This window comes from Bubalus kerabau, chromosome 11, assembly GCF_029407905.1.
Source record: "Bubalus kerabau isolate K-KA32 ecotype Philippines breed swamp buffalo chromosome 11, PCC_UOA_SB_1v2, whole genome shotgun sequence".
In the NCBI taxonomy this organism is placed as follows: domain Eukaryota; kingdom Metazoa; phylum Chordata; class Mammalia; order Artiodactyla; family Bovidae; genus Bubalus; species Bubalus kerabau.
Genome location: NC_073634.1, coordinates 98,850,699 through 98,872,264, shown reverse-complemented (window position 1 = coordinate 98,872,264; position 21,566 = coordinate 98,850,699). Strand labels below are relative to the sequence as shown.

Genomic DNA, 21,566 nt, shown 5'->3' with positions numbered 1-21,566 from the left:
CTGTCTACTTTTAATTGCCAATTACTCCCCTTTCCTCATTTTTCTGATATGCTCTTGGCTAGCTTTTTCTCGGTTAATGCTTTTTCCTGAAAAATCTCACCATTTTAAATGTGTTTATTCGAGTGTGATCCTAAAAAGCCTGGATCAAGAGCACATCTCTAATATGCAGCCTGCATCAGCTCCTACTCCATCTGGATGTCTAGAACTGTTGGACGGTTTTGATGTCTTAAACCCTGGGTTTTGCTTTTGAAATAAGGTTTGAAATACTGTTCTTTGCATTAAGATTTGTGTGTTTTTGCTTTGTAAGCCCAGCATCAGGTTTTGGAAAATGCCTGTACTGTGAAAGCAAATCTGAACTCTCTCTGAGCCTCTTTTATTGCACAAATAGAATTGCTTTCCATCAGCCTCCAAAAAACTGTATATCTGGAGTGGAAGAGATTAACAGCAAAAATCCAGATTTTTAAATGTACTTGTTTTCTAAATGCCAATGTTTGTAAAGCACCTTCAGTTCTTTGGATGAAAGGTGCTATATTCTCTCAGTGTAAATTAATAAAAAGATTATAGGAAGTTTGTCAAAAAATTTTATCTAATGCAGTCTGTAGTATGTCCCAACAAGAAGTTAGCATTTTATATAACACAGTTTTAAAAAATGCTTATTCCTTTACTTGGTTGCTTGACTAGTAAACAGAAGTGAAACTTTTCTTGTTCTGCATTTGACTGCAAGTGTCCCAGTTCTTTAAAGGCAACATTCAATGTTCTGTCCTGGATCCACTGCCCAGAACCCTGCTTCATGAGATCGTCACAACTCTTTCACTTGCGTAGTTAAACCGTGTGAAGTCATGCTGATGAAATATACAGTAGTGAAACACCGAACAGGAGCATTTGGAAAGTCCCCTAGCATGAAACCAAACACAGGGGATGCTTGGGGAAGGAACCTGTTCCCCTCTTACTAGTTTTCCTGTTAATCACTTAGTGAATATGTGCCTTTTTCACCCTTGTGATAGTAAGTTTATGCTGGTTTGGATCATTCAGATGTTTTCTTAATTCAAAAGTGCATGAAGTTTATGAATTTTTTTTTGCATGTGTGTCAACAGAAATACTTATTACATAAGTGTATTCCACTCAGTCCTTGGGGATCCACTGTTCTCGGCACTTTGCTCTTTTTTATATAAATGGAAATGTGTTATCAAAGACTGAATGCAGGCATTATGGAATAGTGGAAAGAATACAGGTTTTGGGATCAGTCTAAGTTAAGAACCCCAGGTCTGCCAGGGAGTAAGAATAGCTAACCTGTATTGCGCACACTTAACTGAATACTGTACATGCCCTATTTTGTGTCATCCTTAAAATGGCTCGATGACTATATTATCTCTTTGTTCATTTTTTCTTCAGATGCGGAAACATCATAGGTAACTTGCCCAAGTTTGTGCAGGAGAGCTGGAACTTGAACCCCTTTAGGGCATCCTAGAGTAGTATTACTCATCTTACACAATGTTAGTTATTGTAGCTGTGTGACCCCCAGGCAAGTTGGATTCTAATCTTAAAAATTCTGTGTCTAAGAATATCATACAGGGTTGGTCTCAGGATTAAAAACAGCACTCCAAATACCCAGTCCCTGACCCAAAGTTGCAGTTTATTGAGAGCACACTTAATGCCATTTGCCCAAATTCATTGTAGTTAGGAAGTAAGAGTTAATCCAAGGCAATATATAATTGCTGACATAGTGTAGTTTATATAAGTACAATAAATTTGGAGAAGGAAATGTTTGATTAGGATGGAGTAGTTGGGGAAGGCTTAAAAGAGGAAGTGTGAATTAAAAGAGGAACATGTACCAGAATGATGGGCCATGCATTTCATATAGTAGAAGCACAGAAGCAGGGATTACTAGAACTTGGACACGATTTAAGAGAGAGAATTGAGGGTACGTACTTCTTGGGAAAGCTTAAGAAATGAATAGCTGCAGCTCTGTTGACAATACTGTGTGTTACAGAAGCATTGGCCAATTGTGAAAAACCTTGAAAACCAGGCAGAATAGTTTTAATTCATGTTTTGAGAAACAGTGAATGACGTTCAAAATTAGTCTTCCTAGTAAGTTGATCCCACCACGACTCCTACCCCATCTTCCCCAGTCTTTGACAAATTATTCTGGGGTTCTTTCCTTTTTCTGGCTTGGTAATAGGGTGGATACTACTGGTTGGGAATTAGGTGACTATGGTTCTGTAATTTGAGGATTATATAAAATACTAATTTGGGAAGCCAACATGTCAATTTTTCCTTGACAATGCCATTTTAAAGATTCCATTACAATTTACCATTATTTCACTGAAGGAAGTATGTAAAAAGAGCTGTCTCAGAATAAAGGACAGTCCTTTACACCAAATAAATTCGACTTTATGAAAAATTAGTATTCTTATTTTTTGCCATTTGTGGAGATAAGAGATTTGTCCCAAGCCTTTTGGGACAAAAGGCTTAAGCTGTTATATTATTGATGCACAAAAGCATGTTCCACTAAAACAGAAGTAGCTTAAGAGTTTTATACCTCCTCTCAGCTCCAAATAGATTCTGAGGATCTACCAAACAAAAACTACAGAGGAATGCAGCAAGGGGAAGGGGATTCCACCAAAAAGGAAGAATTTTGTTAATATGTTAATGAGTTATGTCTTATTTTGAAGGATGGTCTTGTTAAAGCAGAAAAGATGTGCTGGTAGTCTTGCATGCTTAGGTCTGGCAACAACACTAAAAATACAAAGAAATTTATTTTAAAATCGATTAGATGGAGCAGAGGTCACAATTACCTTCAGTATCACAAGATGGTTAGCAACACATTCAGGGGTCAATTCTGTATAGGCATTTGAAAACGGAGCCCATTGCTTTTGATGATGGCATCAATTCTGTTTGCAGGATTGATTTTCCTTTCTTGGTAATTTACTTTATAAACCTCTTGCTTTCTTGGAAGCCTGCACCCAAGCCTGTGATCTTTTCTACAGAGTACTGAGCACATAAACCACGCTTTATTTTGATAAGATTCTTACAGTTTTCTTGCTGGATTCTCTGAAGCGCCTCTGAGTTCTGACCATTACAGCATGATGTAGTCAGGGACCGGATATGAGGTGGTTCAAAAATGAAGCTCAGTTTGGAGACTTCGCTCACTGTCGCACCTGCCAGAGGAGTTTGGGAAACTGCAGCGCTTGGCTGTTGGGTCTGGCGTAGCGAACGCAGTGTCGGGGGGCGCCAGCAGGTGTGTGGGATGCAGAAACCTGAGCCAAAAGAACCTGCCCGCAGGTGTCTGGCGCCGGAGACGCAGTTTCTACTTTCGACCGCACGGTGGCGCTTAGATATCCCCGGCCTTGCTAGCAGTCTCTAAGGCACCTCCGCCGCCACCTGCAGTCTCAACCAAACTCTAGGTGGCGGGATGTGACGGCCCGAGAGCCCAATCGACCGCCAGGTTTTCGGCTACACTACAGCTCTAGCCAATGGGAGCCGAGGAGAGGCGCGGAGGAGGTGGGTCTCGCGGCAAGCCTGGCAGAGGCGCGAGGCCCTCCGCCCGCCTCTCCGCCTACTCCAAGCCTCTGCCGTCTCAGCTTCCCGAGCGAGCCCTGCGGCCGCCGGAGCAGCTCCCGCGGCGGAGCAGGAGCCGGATGGTCAGAGGAGCCCGGCAGCCCCAGCAGCCGCGGAGTCGCCTGGCCCCCAGGTGGGGCGGGGGCTGGATGGAGGTCGGGCTTGGGGATGGGGCGGGGGCGCGGGAGCGGGCCCAGGGCAGCAGCTTGGGGCCGTGAGGGATTCGGGGGCGCCGAGACTGGTGGGGAGGGGGGTTCAGGCTCGGGGAACTCGGGGGTCGCCTAGGGGGCGGCGGAGCGGGCTGGCCGGCGGTCGCACCCTCCCGGCCGGATGAGAGGGGTGTGTGAGGGAAGGGGCGCCGATGGGTGAGACTCGGTGCGCTGGGCCGGGAGGGGCAGGAACGCGCGCGCCCGGTGGAGGGGGCCGTGGAATGCGGGGGGCGCCGGGCCTGGAGGGGCGGGGCTCGGAGGGGCACTGCACGGGCGGGAGGGGGTGGGCATGGGGAACGGGAAGCGGAGGGGTTTGCGGGGTTGATGAGGCAGACAATGAGTAGGAGGTGGTGGGTGGTTTTGGGGAGATGGACTATGACGAATAAGGATGAGGATGAGTGAGAAACCAGGAGAGAGAGCAAGGTTTGGGCAAAGCAGATATTAGGGGAACGGTGAGTCCCGGGGTCGCTGGGTTTCGGGTTAATAGGGAAACACAGCATAAGGCATTTTGTAAGGTCAGGTATGGGCTTAGCGAGTCTAGGGTTCTCGAGGGCGGTCCGTTGAGTTGTTGACTGGCACAGTATGGCCCGCAGATGTGTTCTGGTATGTTACTTTTAGTTACCATCTTATCTGTTTGGTCTGTAGACTGACTGGCACAGTGGAGAAACCACCCCGAAAACGGAAAAGCAGGTAAGGCAAAATGCCTTCCTAATTTTTCTTCGTATTTTTCCATTTGCTTGGCTGCACCTGTGCTATACTGCATAATTATACAGTATCAGATGAAGTTTTTTATTTAGCTCCTTTCTTAATGAGTGTAGCTGTCTGCAGGATCTCTCTTCTGAGGACCTCAAAGTATTACCTGTACAAAGTATTAGCTGTACCTTTTTTTTTGTATCTAAGATTATATGGCAAATAGATGTGGATAATTGAGAAGTCTTAGTTTTTTTTTTTACATTAGCCGTAATTTCAACTTCTTCACCAGCTCTGTTTAAAAGCTAAGGTTTATTGAACACCTACTATGTGCCAGGTACGATGTGCAGGTGATTATTTGTATTATCTTCTGTAATCCTTGAAGCTCCCCAAGGAAGTGTGTACAGGTAATCACTGTTTTACACAGGAGAGAACTGAGACACAAGAGAAACTGAGCATTTCCCCAAGATCATACATCTAATCAATGATAGAACCAGGATTTGAATCCTCTTAGTATGACTCCAGAGCTGAAGCTTTTAACATTATAATGCCTCTAATAAATAAATAATTGAAAATAGGTAACTTTTAAAAAATTCATTGTACATAGAATGTAATAAACAGCTGAACCACAGGAAAATAGACACAAAATAGTCCGCATCAAGTGCATTATTCCGTGCGCGAGTCGGTTCCATTTTCTGAGCACATTCCACGTGTCAGGTACTTTATAGCAATTCTGTGTAGTCGTTTGAAGATTTCTTTTTCACAGATGTTGGCATTGGCCTAGAGAAAGAAAGTTACAGTAATGAGGATGTGACCAGTAGGACCACTGAAATAGTAATTGCTAAGTTATCAATGTTAATACCTGGAAAACCTTAACAGTAAGTAGATATGAAATGCTGATGGTGGAAGGCGTCAGTAGCCAAAGTTTCCTTGTCACTCTTTAGGCCTGTCCTGGGCAATATGGTAGCCATGTGTGGCGCTGAACACTCAAAATGTGGCTTGCATGACTGAGAACCTGAATTTTTAATATTATTAGTTGTAATTAATTTAAATTTAAAAATGGATACTTAATTATTGGAAAATGTTTATATCTGGAACAACTTGGGTATGTGAATCTGCTTTTTCATCTGTAAATTATGAAATCTAAACACAGATCAAATTTATCCAATGAAAAACTTAATGTCCAAGGTGAGGCATATATTTTAAGTATTAAAAAACACACCAAATTTCAGATTAGTACAAAAAGAGCATGGCAAATTTCTCATTAGTAATTTTTATGTTGATTACTTCATGAAATAATATTTTAGATATATTGGATTAAATAAACTATTACTCAAATTAATTTCAGTTTTTTCTTTTTACTTTTTCTAGCATTACTGGGAATTTAAAGATCACAAATATGGCTTACATTTACTTTGTTTTCAGTAACCCTTGTTTAACTCTTATTACCCCATTGCCAGACTCTTAGAGTAGCCTCCTGACTGGGTTCCTTACCTTGAATCTGTAATTGATTCACATACTGTGCAAGTTGATCTTGTAATTCTTAAGCTTAAGGTCCTTATGTGGTTCCCCTTGTTTACTGAACATAATTCAGACTTTTTAGTATCATCATGAAAAGAGACTGCCCTGTATTATGATAAACCATAAAGGAAAAGAATATTTAAAAAATGAGTGTGTGTATGTACATATGTGTGTATATATATATAATTTTAACTAAATCACTTTGCTATACAGCAGAAATTAACACAGCATTGTAAATCAACTATACTTCAGTTAAAAAAAAAAAGAAGAGACTGCCTTTATTTCACTCCTCCCTATCTTCCCAGCCACAGTTGAGTTTTGTGGCCTTGGAAATTCTCCGTAATGGAACTACTATACGTCTCGTATTAAATAACTTTCTGGTGAACCCTTCACAATGAATTAATTGCTGAATATAACTCTGTTCTGTTCGCCATTCCCAGAACTTAGGTTTAGGTTTTTGCACGATTCCTCTTTCTCTCTGGAATACTTTCTGTTTGCTCCTTGGCAAGCTCCCCCCTTTTAAGACTTCCCTCAAACATCGCGTCTTCCACGCAGACTTTCTACCGTGTCCTTCACCTTCTTCTCTGCTTAGTTCATTCCTATGATAGCCTGTAGATACACCCATGTGTAATGGTTTGGGCTGAATTTGAATCCTAGCTCTATCAAATACAAGTTTTGAGATGATATACAAGTTAATAAACCTCTCTGAACCCCAGCTTCTTCATTTGTATAATGGAAATAATAACAGTTCAACCCTGATACGGAGAAGGCAATGGCAACCCACTCCGGTACTCTTGCCTGGAAAATCCCATGGACGGAGGAGCCTAGTAGGCTGTAGTCCATGGGGTCGCTAAGAGTCAGGCACGACTAAGCGACTTCACTTTCACTTTTCACTTTCATGCATTGGAGAAGGAAATGGCAACCCACTCCGGTATTCTTGCCTGGAGAATCCCAGGGACAGAGGAGCCTAGTGGGCTGCCGTCTATGGGGCTGCACAGAGTCAGACACAACTGAAGCGACTTAGCAGCAGTAGCAGCAGCAGCAACCCTAATAGGGTCATTAAGTGTTCAATATAGTGCCTGGCACATAGAAAGTATCCAGTAAATTTTAGGTTAAAAAGCACATTAAATGCCTTTCATTTCCCACCTCTTTTCTAAACATATATAGTAAAAGGATTGAAAATAAAGATGTTAAGGCAAAGAAGACACGAGAGAAGAATAATAAAATTAAATCAGTGGCGAAGTTAGTATATAGACTAGAAAGTACTTCACAGTTCCCAAAGGTTGGTTCCGTATTTAGCTCTCAGTTTCCTAGAACAAAGCTAAGAAGAAAATAAGGCTCAACTTCCAGATTCATGCAATCTGTAAAATCAAAAACATGTTCAAGGGAGGCACACTTTTTTTGACTCTTAGAGAAAAATTTCTCTCATTGATTTTTATAATGGGGACACTGGTTTTGTGGGGGAAAATCCCCAGTGATAAATATACTAGAGAGTTTTTTTTAAAGATTGCTTCTTATAATGCTGCTCAGTCCAGGTTTAGGTGATACCAGTGAACATTCTCGGAGAAGGCAATGGCACTCCACTCCAGTACTCTTGCCTGGAAAATCCCACGGGCGGAGGAGCCTGGAAGGCTGCAGTCCATGGAGTCGGTGAGGGTCGGGCACGACTGAGTGACTTCCCTCTCACTTTTCACTTTCATGCATTGGAGAAGGAAATGGCAACCCACTCCAGTGTTCTTGCCTGGAGAATCCCAGGGATGGGGGAGCCTGGTGGGCTGCCGTCTATGGGGTCGCACAGAGTCGGACATGACTGAAGTGACTTAGCAGCAGCAGCAGCAGCAGCAGTGAACATTCTGCAGAGAGCCAAAGCGCTTGGGTTTAGGTGTACTGCCTGCTGATGGTGTGGCTTGGTTCAGAGACAAGGAGGGATGCATAAACTACCAGGACTCTGCTTCTCCTCAGCACCCAGAATGGTTCCTGGCACCTAGAGAATGTTAGATTGAATTATGGAATGAATGAATCCGTAAATAATTGGTTTCGTGACTATTCTTTCTTGTAACCAGGTTTTGGTAAGCATCAGGCAGCACAGAGTTTTAAATTCTTGTTCTCAGTCAGGAATCCTGAGGGCGCACATTCTGCATATCTGAGGTCAGATCCTGATCGAGTCAGCATTTTGACCTGAATAGACTGCCAGTATATATCTCTAAAGAGATCATGTGGGCAGGACCAAGATTTTTCTCAGAAAACAGTTCTGGGATTGCTCTAAAGGTAGAAAAAATAATGGCCGGACAAGCTCTAAAGATAGATTATAGAGAGAGGATATAATGGTTGTAGCCAGAAATTATTTATAGCTGTTTTTATGAGTTGTATACTGTGGCCATAAAATCCTCAATATCAAATGATGGAACTTCCTGGTGAACATTTCAATATGAGTTAATTGCTGAATGTAGCTGTAAGTCTTCCTTTGAGTTGGCCTGCTGTGTTGAGTTGTGGACTATTACGCTGTATATCCTATCCCATTTTAGGAAACAGTTGCCAAGTGTGATTTTTATTTTAGGATAGTTGCTGTGAAGTCATTCTTTTTGATGGACATTAGTTAGTGGCTGAGTTATCTTTTGAGAACATTCCTAGTAGACTAAACTATAAGACAGTTGGAGAAAAACTTCAGATGACTTGAGATAAGCACCTCATAACCCACTGTTGCCATTTCTTTGTTCATTCTGCCTGTCCACCACCCCCAACTAAAACTCTTGTTTCCTTGTTTTAGTTCATCTTTGTACCCCTAGTACTGAGGGGTGCTCAATAAAAACATAGGGAACTAACAGATGAGTTGGTGGTAAGAGGGAGGGAGTGCAGGATGGGGCTTTGGTGGTCAAAAAAATGTGATACTGTTTAATGCCCCTGAAAAACTGTACTAGGCTGAAAGGAGTTTTAAGATTAGGAAACTTAATCTCTATCTGGTTTTGAAAAGTTCCAAAGGCTTCAGTATATCTGTTAATAAGTTTTGGATTATGAATTAGAGAATCCTTTCAGATCCTATTAGGAACAGGACCCATTTGTTTGGATAAGATTCATGTTGATTAAAGCTTTATTGTGTGATTCGGGTTTTGTGTGTGTGTGTGTGTGTGATGTATTTAAAGCAAAAGGATCCATACATTTTGGAGGTGTATGTAATTTGTTTAAATTACATTTGAATTAAAAAACACAAGAAAACAAAACCTTTAAATGCTTTCTAGTTCTGGGTACTAGGGATATAGACTTGAATCTGGCCCCTGCTGAGGAAAAGCTCATATCTTAGTGGGGGAGACAGATGCACAAAAATGAGATGATGTAATTGACTTTGTATATATCCAAAGAGTTTATAGTAATTCTTCGTATTGGTAATGAGGGCAGTTTCTACAGACATTTCATCTAAGCTGTGAAGGTTTAGAGGATAAATTTTGGCAGTAGTGTGACTGTTGAAAATGACAAGCTAGAGCTAAGATGTAGGCTGAGTATAACGCAGTCTTCAGTGTTGTTTAGACACTCAGTCATGTGACCCCACGGATCGCAGCCTGCCAGGCTCCTCGGTCCATGGGATTTCCCAGGCAAGAATACTGGAGTGGGTTGCCATTGCCTTCTCCAGGGGGTCTTCCCTGACCCAAGGATTGAACCTGCATCTCCTGCCAGTGCAGGAGATACAGGCAGATTCTTTACCATTGATTACCTGGGAAGCCCTAGTGATGAAGTCTTAAGAGAGATGAATTCAGAACAAGTGTCAGGTGTGGGAAAAAAGAAGTTTTTAAATGCTCGGGCTGTGATGTCTGTTTAGAAATTATGCAGTAGTTCTCCTCGAGGGGCGATTTTCTCTCCGAGGGGCCTTTGGCAATGCACGACAGAGGATGAGGTGGGGGTGGCATCACTGGCTCGATGGACATGACTTTGAGCAAGCTCTGGGAATTGGTGATGGACAGGGAAGCCTGGTGTGCTGCAGTCCGTGGGGTCACAAAGAATCAGACATGACTGAGCAACTGAACTGAACTGAGAGACATTTTTAGTTGTATAAATCAGGGCATTTAGTGGGTTGAGTTGAAGAACACTGCTAAACACCAGCATAAAGGATAGCTTCCCAACCGAGGAATTGTCCTGCTCACATTGTCTGATGCTGAGAAATCCTGAATTAGAGTTTGAATCCTGGCTCTTCCTAATACTAGCTTTGGGCTCTTGGATAAAGTATTTAACCTCTGAACCTGTTTACTGTTTTGCCCAATCCAGGTAATGATAGTACCCACTTTGTGGAGTTATCACCCTCCTCTAATAACATATAAACTTGTCTGTTTTCCTTACTATTCTGTTCCCAGCACTTAGAACAGTGCCTCATGTGTAATAGATACTCAGTCACTCTTTGTTGGATAATTCAGTGAATGACTTATTGAGGGGATTCATTGAAGTAATGAGTGTAAAATACATGATACCATTCCTGACATCCATTAAGAAATCAGTGTGATTCTGTGTCTATCCTTAGCTTAAGTATCTTTATTTTGCCTTCGCTTCCAGTGTTTTTAAAAATCAGCTTTATTGAGGTATTATTTACATATGATAAAATCCACCAATTTTAAGTATACAGTTTGAGGAGTTTTGACAAATGTATGCAGTTGCATAACCACCCATTACAGTTATGATACAGAACATTGGTATCCTGTGCTTCTTGTACGACTCACATTTGTTCATGTTTCCTTGCAGTCATGGTTCTGGCAACCACTGGTCTTTTTTTCCCTGTTCCTGTAGTTTTGTCTTTTCTAGAATTTTATGTAAGTGAATCATTCTGTATACGGTCTTCTGTGTCTAGCTTCTTCCACTTGGTATAATGCTTTTGAGATTCATCCGTGTTACTGTTTGTAATTGTAGTCAATTTCTTCTTATTGCTGAGGAGCATTTCATTGATTTTACTACACTTACTATTCACCAGTTGATGGACATTTGGCTTCGTTTCTAGTTGGCTGGTATGAATACAACTGTTATGAACATTTGAGTTAGTCTTTGTGCACACATATGTTTTCACTTCTCTTGAGTAAATGCCTAGGAGTGGACTTGCTGGGTCTCATGGTAAGTGTAGTTTAACTTTTTAAGAAATTTCCAGTGTACCAGCCCCAAGCATCCAGTATCGTGAGGGATGGAATGGGGAGGGAGGAGGGAGGAGGGTTCAGGATGGGGAACACATGTAAACCTGTGGCGGATTCATTTTGATATTTGGCAAATCTAATACAGTTATGTAAAGTTTAAAAATAAAATAAAATTTCAAAAAAAAAAAAAAAAAGAAATTTCCAAAGTGGCTGTACTATTTTGCATTCCCACTAACAGAATGTATGGGATTTTATTTGCTCCACATCCTTGTCAGGACTTGGTATTCTTTTTCCAGTTATATTGAGGTATGTAATTGGCATACAGTAAGCTGCATATACAGAGAAGGCAATGGCACCCCACTCTAGTGCTCTTGCCTGGAAAATCCCATGGACGGAGGAGCCTGGTAGGCTGCAGTCCATGGGGTCGCGAGAGTCGGACTCGACTGAGCGACTTCACTTTCACTTTTCACTTTCATGCATTGGAGAAGGAAATGGCAACCCAGTCCAGTATTCTTGCCTGGAGAATCCCAGGGACGGGGGAGCCTGGTGGATTGCTGTCGATGGGGTCGCACAGAGTCGGACACGACTGAAGCGACTTAGCAGCAGCAGCAAGCTGCATATAAGGCTTCCCAGGTGGCTCAGATGGTAAAGCGTCTGTCTGCAGTGCGGAGACCTGGGTTCGATCCCTGGGTGGGGAAGATCCCCTGGAGAAGGAAATGGCAACCCACTCCAGTACTCTTGCCTGGAAAATCCCACGGATGGAGAAGCCTGGTAGGCTATAGTCCATGGGGTTGCAAAGAGTTGGACTCGACTGAGCGACTTCTCTTTCTTTCTTTAAGCTGTGTGCATTTAAAGTGTACAGTGATAAATTTTGGCATTTATGTGTCCCCTTTGCCATTCTGGGGATGTGCAGTGACATCATTATGTTTTTGTTTGGCATTCCTTTAAGTCCTTTTGTAATTTTCCTGTTCAGATCTTTTGCCCATTTTTTTGGTCAGTTGTTTGTCGTCTTATATAGTTATAGGAGTTCTTTATATTGTACTGAAAATTCTTCATCAGGTATATGTTCTGCAGATTTTTTCCCCCAGTCTGTGGCTTGCCATTTCCTTTTCTTCACTGTATCTTGAGGAGCTTTTAGCTTGAATAGTAGGTTGGATGGGAACACATTTAATTGAGACAGCAGATCCAGGATTACATTCAGGTAAGAGCATGAGTTTATCCTGGCTACGTGGAGCATTAAGTGCTGCAGTGTGCCATCTTTAACAGGCTAATGAAAACAGGGGTCTGGAGCTGAGGGGAGAGATTAGGGCTTGAGATGCGGATTCAGAAGTCAGCAGCAGATACTTAGTGATCCGAGTCATGGGAAGGAATGAGATAACCCAGAGAGACCGTGTGGAGCGGGGCGTGCAGACGGCAGTAGACAGTTGCGGTGAGTACACGGTGAGGAAACAGACCGGACGGCTTTGTCTCTTAGATGTTGTCTCTCTGCCATATTATCTGTCCACTGCAGTCTTTCTGTAGGTGGTCATCAAACGAGGAGTGTCTATTTTTGGGAGACAGATCTCTGTACAAAGGGTACACTCTTTGGTGAGAAACACATTCTGGAGGTAGTTATGTGGAAAACTGGGGGGATGTCTTCCAATCTACATTGAAACGCAGAAATACTAGGGAGTTTCTTTGTGCTGATGTTGGCCTAGGCAGTATCCCCACGGAAAGGCAGTGGCCGTGGTAAGGCTGTTTCTTGTGGGCAAGTGTCTGTGAGAACCTAAGGTGAAGTGCCAGAATTAAATTCTGTGAAAGCACACTCGAGGTCGGGGGGTGCCTAAGAGTGGATGGTCAAAGTAGTCAATATTTCCATGGTAATATTTTATTCAAGAATTATACCTAGACTGGCTTAAGCAGTGGTTTTCAAGGGTTTTCGTAAAGAGCCCAGAGGTTCCTTGGCAGTGATTCAAGGGCTCCTGGGGGTTAGAGTGCCAGGAGGAGGCAGAAGAAGATTAAGCAGGCCAGCTTGCCTGCCAGGCTCTACATCTACTTTTCTGTATGTATGTGTATATATTTTTAAAAATTTTATGTATGTATTTATTTGGCCGTGCTGTATCTTTGTTGCTTCACCCAGGCTTTTTCTAGTTGTGGCAGGCGCGGCTACTGTCTCGTTGCATTGTGCGGGCTGCTCATTGCAGCGGCTCCTCTTGTTGCAGAGCTCAGGCTCTTGAGCACAGGGGTTTCAGTAGTCATGGTGCATGGCCTTAGTTGCCCCGTGGCATGTGGAATCTTCCTGGTCCAGGGATTGAACCTGTGTCCCTCATGTTGGAAGGCAGTTTCTGAACCACCGGGGAAGTCCTCTTATATATTTTTAATATGGAAATTTCAAATAATAATAGATAATCTTTAGAATAATAATCTTAGAATACTACAGTGAACCTGAATTGTTTGTCACCCAGCTTGAACAAGTATCAGCTCAATCCTAGTTCATGTGTATACTTAACTATTCCACCTGAAGCGTATTCTATACATATTATTCATCTGTAAATGATTTAGTATGTATTGTTGAAAGATAAAGACTCTTCAAAGCACATAACTGCAATTCTATTACCAATAACTTAAAAGTTAGCGGTATTTCCTTAGTATCATTAAATATCTCATCAGTGTTCAGATATCCATGGTTGGCGTCATTTTTAAAAAATCTGTTCAAATCAAGATCTAGATAAATCAGGACTTGCAATTTGTTGATTAGATCTTAAGGTTTGTTTTTTTTTTAATCTATAGTTTGGCCACTCCATCTCTTTTCCCCCGTGCTATTTATTTGTTAAAGAAAACATGCTTGTTATTAAGAGTTTACCACAATCTGAATTTTCAATTTTCCAAAAGGTTGGGGTATGATTTATAATGATGAAACTCACCTATTTCAGTGCTCAGCTTTGTAAATCTTGACAAATGCACACACTTGTGTAACCACCGCTGCAGTCATTATACAGAACATTTTCATCACTCCCCCCAGATTCCTTTCTGTCCCCATTGACCAATTGGCAACCACCAACCAGTTTTTTCACAGTCTGAAATTTTGCTGATTCGGTCCCCATGGTATCGTTTAGCATGTTTCTCTATTCCCTGTGTGTCTTATAAATTGGTGGTTGGAACTAGTTCTAGAGACTTGATGATATAGATTCAGGTTTTGCTGGTTCTTTTTTTTTAAAGAATGCTTAATAGGGGTGGTATGTAGTTCTTTCAGGGCCTCTTTTTTTTTTTTTTTTTTTTTTTTTTTGCTGTTAGGAACTCATAGTAATCAGTGTCTGTAATTTCATTTGAGGTTACAGATGGTGACATTCTAAATCTTTCATTCCTTCTTCATTGCTAGCTGTAATGCTTTTATAAAAAGAAGTTCTCTTAAATTTCTTTTTCATTTTATTTTTGAAATTAACATACAGTCAAATGAAAAGTTCTATGACATTTTAACACATGTACAGATTCCTGTAACCACTGCAAGAAGAGTATGAAACATTCCCATTACCCGCAGAACTTGCTTCTGCTGTGTTATCGGAGCCACGTCCTCCTTGCACCCCCAGCTCCCTGGCAGCTGATCCATTCTTCATCGACTGTTTAATTTTCCTTAGGTACATTTTGTAAAAGGAAAAGCAGAATAAAGGCTTGTCCCCTTACCCCTTCCTTTTTATAATTTACACCAGATTTCAATATGAATTGCTTTCCTGGCATGCTTCACAGGTGACTGACTTTCTTCTTATCAACTCATGGATTTAGACATTAAAGTAAATTTCAACCCATTGTGCTTATTTTTCTTGATGATCATATTGACCAGTGGAAGCCTCTTCTAAATTGGCTCTTGGGTTCTTTTGAGAAGAATCCAGTAGACTTTGGTAGCTTCCTTCCAGACCCATCGTATGTTTTCTGCTCAGGCCTATAATCAACCATTCCACAGAGAGGCCTATTTTTTCTAGCATCTCTCAACTTCTGACTCCCTGTTTTATATCCTCAGAGTCTATCTGAAAGAAAGAATTGTAGAAACTATAAGTAGTTTTGAAAACAACAAATCCAAAAGAATGGATTATATACTATATTCTTTCATAATCTACCAGAAATGTATTTTTTTGTTTAGATTTTTTTGATAAAAGTTGACTAGCACACAATTGGGACATATTTTAGGTTAAGATCCTGAAATATAGGTAATCTTCAATGCTGTTTATGGTTGGATCTGTTGAGAGATTAAGTAAATGACTTGCGAATCATGCAGTAGACTTGATTTTTCTTTACTGTGGAAATTGTGGGTCCCTAATCTAAATGGGTGGCTTTCCCACAAGCCCAGGATTTTTGCAGGAGGATAATGAATTCAGGCAGATACACATGGTTATGTAACTAATTGCTTAATATTCTATACATTAGGAGAGTATAACCTGGAAAATTTTGGGAGTAATGTATTAGTGATAGAAAAATCTTAGTATTTTGATGGAGCAACTTGTCTGGAGTTTTTCTGAAACCACCAAGATTAGTGAATTGTAAAAGATATCTATAAGGTAGTAAATTAATTGACCATATAGTCAGGAGAAGGCAATGGCAAGCCACTCCAGTACTCTTGCCTAGAAAATCCCATGGACGGAGGAGCCTGGTAGGCTGCAGTCCATGGGGTCGTGAAGAGTCGGACACGACTGAGCGACTTCACTTTCACGCATTGGAGAAGGAAATGGCAACCCACTCCAGTGTTCTTGCCTGGAGAATCCCAGGGATGGGGGAGCCTGGTGGGGTGCCGTCTATGGGGTCACACAGAGTTGGACACGACTGAAACGACTTAGCAGCAGCAGCATAGTCAGTATGAATCTTATCTCACAAAATCAGGTAACCATGAAGCGTTACTGTATATATATTATTTATTTTTGACTGTGCTGGGTCTTCGTTGCTTTGCATGGGCTTTCTCTAGTTGCAGCAAGCAGGGGCCACTCTTTGTTGTGATGCTCAGGCTTCTCGTTGCGGTGGCTGCTGTTGTGGAGCTCAGTCTGTAGGTGAGTGGGCCTCAGTGGTTGTGGCACATAGGCTCAACAGTTGTGGCTGGCAGGCTTAATTGCTCCATGGCATGTGAAGTCTTCCTGGACCAGGGATCAAACCTGTGTTCCCTGCATTGGCAGGTGGATTCTTATCCACTGCACCACCAGGAACGTTCTGTATTATTTATTTTAAATGAAAAGAAATCCAACCTTGAGACATCCCCTCTGCCCCAACTCTCAAACTCATGAGAAATTCAGTCTCAGGGATTAAGAATGGCATCCAGCCCTCCTCAGGGCTGTACAGCATCTGAGAGGCTTGGGAGGAACCAGGAGAAGAGTGGAAGGTTAGTTTTCAGTCCACTGTGGCTGTGAGTGGTGGTCATCTAGGTGGGTGTGGGTCCTTCATGTTTGGTGGCTCTAATGGTTATGACTGACTTTAAGAATCTTTGCTGGGTATGGGGGATCTGGTATAAAGGTTTCAGCTTTCCCAGGTACAGTGCACACCCGATTCCCTGTAAAGACTTGTCAACTCCTAGAACATTGCTAGGAAGTGGAGTTGCAAGTCTCTTTTTTTGAGTCCCAAAGCTCTTCCCCTTCCCAATTATATTACCCTCTTTTTTTCTTCTTATTTCTACCTTTCTGCCCTCAAAGGCACTTTCTTTCTTTCCACCCTTCCCTCAGTGTAATCTCCTCAAGGAGTTCACATTTTCAGAAAACAAACACAAACCTCCCTTGAGGCAGGGACTGTTTTCTTGGGGATTGAGGAGTACAGTGAAAGTAAAACATCCATTGGTGTCTTAATAACTTATCCAGCTACTTTATTTCTTTCTTTTTTCTCTCAATAATTCTTTTACTCCCTGTGGTGGTTTTAAAGAACTGTGTATAAATTCTTTAATTCTCCTTTCTTTAAAAGATGGAGCTTGGGAACTCCCCTGGTGGTCCAGTGGTCAAGACTCCACACTCCCAATGCAGGGGCCGTGGGTTCAATCCCCAGTCATTGAACTAAGATCCTGCATGCCACATGGCATGGCCAAGAAAGAAAAAAAGATGGAGCTTAATTCTCCCCTGGAGTGTGGGGTGAACTTGGTGACTCACTTCTAGGGAATAGAATACAGAAATGATGAGGTGTCCTTTCCCAGATCAGGTTGTAAGGAGTCTTTATCTTCATTCTTGGGTGTTCTCTCCCTTTTCCTTCCTTCCTTCCTCCTCCTCTCGCTCTTGGCTCACTCCCTCTGGTGGACGCTGGCTCCACAAGTTGCCATGTTGTGGAGACACTCGGGCAGCCTATGGGGAAGGCCACATGTTAAGGAAGCAAGGCCTGCCAGCAACCACATGAGTGAGCTTGGAAGGGGATCCTATATTAGTTGAGCCTTGAGATGACTACAGCCCTCGCCAAGAGCTTGACTTACTATCCTGGTGTCACAAGGGCTGAATTACATGAGTCCATGATTTTTTTTTTTAAGATTCTCTTCCAGCATTGGCTCTGTTGTACCCCAAAGGGCCTTAGTCTCTCGCAAGCTTTTTCTTCTTCTGGATAGGTCTCTGATGTGGAGTTGGGTGGGGCATGTGTGTGTTTTGAAAGCAGCTGTCTTTTGATTAAAGGCATTGAAGGATAGTTTACTTTCAGGCAGTGATGTGTCCCTGTGCTAATAACTGAATCTCCAGCCAATTGTGCATTGTCGTCTTCAGAGCCTTTGCGCTCTCCCTGGACTTTGATCCCACAGATTGAGAGGTAGTCCCCTGCTCACATTCACTGTTATTAAGGGAAGAGCAAAAGGTAGTTGTCCAGTGAAAGTGTATGTGTTAGTCACTCAGTCGTGTCTGACTCCTTGCGACCTCATGGGCTGCAGCCTGCCAAGCTCCTCTGTCCATGGAATTCTCCAGGCAAGAATGCTGGAGTGGGTTGCCATTTCCTTCTCCAAGTTGCCCAGTGAAGGGGTCAGTTTTCCTCTGCCTGGTACCTGTCACTGGATTTTGAACTCTATTTCAGCTCTTTCTTAGTTGTCTGGGAAGAGCAGGCAAATCAATGTCAAGTAAGCTGTGATGGTGGCTGATTTTATGTGTCAACTTGACTTGCCTACAGGGTACGCAGATAGTTGGTCAAGCATTATTCCTGGAGTGTTGGGGTGTCTTTGGGTGAGATTAACTTTTGAACTGTAGTCTTAAGTGGTACAGACTGCCCTCCTCAGTATGGGTGGGGCCTTATCCAGTCGACTGAAGACCTGAAACCAAAAGGCTGAGTAAGAAGGAACTCCTCCTGTCTGACTGCTTGAGTTGGGCCCTCAATCTTTTCCTGCCTTTGGATGCGAGCTGGAACCTTGCTCTTCTTGGATCTCGAGCCTACTGGCTCCCAGACTGGAATTTAAACCATCAGCCCTCCCGTTTCTCAGGCCTTCAGAGTGGAATCATGCCATCAGCTTTCCCAGATCTCCAGCTTATTGACTGAGGATCTTGGAACTTAGTCTCCCTAATTGTGTGAGCCAATTCCTTATTATCTGCACACACTCACACCCCTTCTTGTTTCTGTTTCTCAGGAGAACCCGGGCTAATACACAAACCTAATCTTTTTTATGTCCTTTGTTTCTTTCCTGGTTTTCCGTAATGTGCCTTAAGCTGTCATAGCTTCTGCGTTACTAGCTGTGGGTTCTCTTCATGGATGCAGTCTGCCATGAAATGGTCATCTTCACCACAACCTAAGCTTGTAAACTGCTTTGGAAGCATTTCACTCTCAGGCTAGGCACCATTCTTTATATTCTCGTTTTACAGTTGGGTTTCTTTTGGTCAGGTTCTCTCCATGTATTCCATGGGCCTTGAAAGCATATGTGCCTGTTGGCAGTATCCAGAGAGTTCTTCCTGGATGGGGGGCCCATGTTGAAAGTGCTCACACATGGTTTCCCAAAAGCTTGCAAAGTGGCTGTCAGAACTCTTAAACTATTGTGATCATTTCCAAACTGTAGAGTTATTACATATAGATTTTTAGAGAACAGCAGTCAAAACTAAAGATTTTAGATTTAGCATTGTTGCCATTAGCCTGTCTTGTTAATTGATATCAAGCCATTTACCTATTAGAGTAACTTCTGGCTGGTGATAATAAAAGTGTCATCCACAAGTAAGAGGATTCTTGCTTTTTTGTAAAATAGGAACATGCATCTGTATTGTCCTAAACCAGTTTTGTTTTTACTTTTTTTTTTGCCTGCGCTGGGTCTTCATTGTGGCTCATGGGGGCTTCTCTCGCTGTGCTGCTGGCTTAGTTGCCCTGCTGCATGTGGGATCTGCATGTTCCCAGCCACAGATAAAACCCACTTCCCCTGCATTGGAAGGCGGATGCCTAACCACTGGACTACAAAGGAAGTCCTTCCCAAACCACTTTTAAATCTTCAAGATATAAGTTAAAAAGAAGGGAAATGCTTTTAATAATTTATAAAAGAATCCTAGAATTTGTATTGTAAGAGATTAGTTATCGAGTCCAACCATAAGCACAGCAGGAGAAATCCTACCATAACATACCTGAAAAGAAAGTCCTGAAAAATGCCTCAGTCTCTTCAAATATGGTTTACTTGGTGTTTACCAACACCTGACATGTATTCAGTGTTTTCTAAGATCTTCACCTGAATCACCTGAATGTCTCATGTATGTGCTCTTGCATATACATGCCCTTGTAACAAGACCAGTTCCGTTCAGTAGCGGTGTTAGTGAACTCGTGGTACTTCTGCCATTATTGATTTTTCTCAATAACCAGATAAAAAAATCACAACCATTTTCATATGGATGGCCACAGAAGCTTTACTTTTAAAAAAGAGTTCTTATACTTGAAAATGTTGGAAACCACTGAATTAAGTATCTCTGGAGCTATTTCTAGCTCTAGTTTGTGGAGAAAGGACTGTGGTTCTGGGATGGAGTCTTTGTATAAATGTGTTCAAAGAGTATATACTGTAGCATTCTGGTGAAATCCCCAGATCTTTGCCTGGTTTCTACCCACCCTTTTTCATTTTTTTTTCCTTGCCTACCTCAGGGATTTATCTCCTCCCCCCACCGCCCCCCCCCAACTATTATGTAATGTATTGTTTTCTCTGCCCACAAACCCTCCTTGAAACAGGATGCAGGTACCTCAGCTTTTCCCTTACCCTGTTACTTGGAACATATCTGATGCATTTTCATTTTTACAGATGTTTTACTCTCAGTGACAGTAGGGAGTGAATTGAATGCACAAAAACTTACGAATTTTTGAATTAGAGTTTTACTAAAATGACGAGATTCCTCTAATCTTCACTGTAAGGTACATGAGAAAAGCTCAGTTTTCTGGTAATTGCTAGAATTAAAGCAGTGGACTAAGTGATGTCAAAGTGTGTTCCAACTCACGTATGTTTAACTTTCAATTGCTCAGTTTCCTTATTTTATCTTTTTTTTTTTTTTTTTTTAATTCTGAGAAGTAGCTACGCATCTTTTCTTCTCTTTTTCTATATCATTTGGCCCTGAAGATAGTCACTCGCAGGCCACTAAATTCATTTCATCACAGAGGAGAAGCTCAAGGTTATTTTCAATTTCTTACCCATTGCTTTTTGCAGGAAAAGTCTACTTAATAAAAACCAATAACCACCAACAAAAAGTCCACTTGAGTATATTCTGAACATAACCATTCCGTTGGCGTGGTAGACAGTGTTTCCCAAAGATGTCTGCAGGCACGTCCTTCATCCCACATGCTCTTATGGTGTGACCTTGGCCTGCCTCCCACCCAGTGATGAGGTCCATGTCCCCGTCTCCTAACAGCACAGGCCTTTGCAACTGTCTCCACCAACAGAGCATGGCTCCAGCAACACTGTGTGATTTCTGGAGCAAGGTTATAGAAATGCCATGTACCTCCACCTTCCTCTCGGGATAGGGGCTTAGAACCTAGCTTCCAGCCCCAGTGAGTGGCTGAAGCTCCTGGCCCTCAGCCCAGCTGAGCTCCCAGCTGCCATCAGCATCGGTCCTAAAAGCGGGTTGTAATCCTCCAGATCCCCATCCCAGTGCCCCAGTGAGTGCCCACGGAGAGCAGAGAAGAGCTGTCTCTGCCAAGCCCGACCCAAGTTGCCAACTCACAACCACAATGAAAGATTGTTTTAAGGCACTAGGTTGTATAACAGAAGATAACTGGCATTCTGTTTTGCCAGAGGTTGGAGTAGAGACCATACTATATATTAATATATATTATTAATTTATATATAATTTATATATAAATATGTATTGTATATATATTATTAATATATATATATATTTTATATAACTTTATATAAATTTTATATATTTTAAGAGTAAGAGTAATTTTAAGAGTTAGATACATTTCTACCTTCAGGAGCACTGTCAGTATCAGAAGAAAAACAGATTCTTTATCTTCTTTCTTTATAGACTTTTATCTCATTGACTTTCATTTTATGTTTATCATATTTTGGTTTTTAAAAAATTATTACGTAGTACAAAACTGAATAATCTCCCTGCCCAGATGATTCTGTTCT

General features: G+C 41.9%; 1 protein-coding gene across 4 annotated transcripts in view; it reads left to right on the top strand.

The window, feature by feature from the left end:
* The first annotated feature begins 3,431 nt into the window (after positions 1-3,431).
* Positions 3,432-21,566, top strand: part of SCAI (suppressor of cancer cell invasion) — a 122,341-nt gene continuing 104,206 nt past the window's right edge. For all 4 annotated transcript variants that reach the window (XM_055541125.1, XM_055541124.1, XM_055541127.1 and 1 more), the window contains exons 1-2: positions 3,432-3,691; positions 4,413-4,457. In XM_055541125.1, the coding sequence (XP_055397100.1) occupies positions 3,474-3,691; positions 4,413-4,457 (263 nt within the window). In that variant the 5' untranslated portion in view covers positions 3,432-3,473. The remainder of the gene's footprint in view (positions 3,692-4,412; positions 4,458-21,566) is intronic.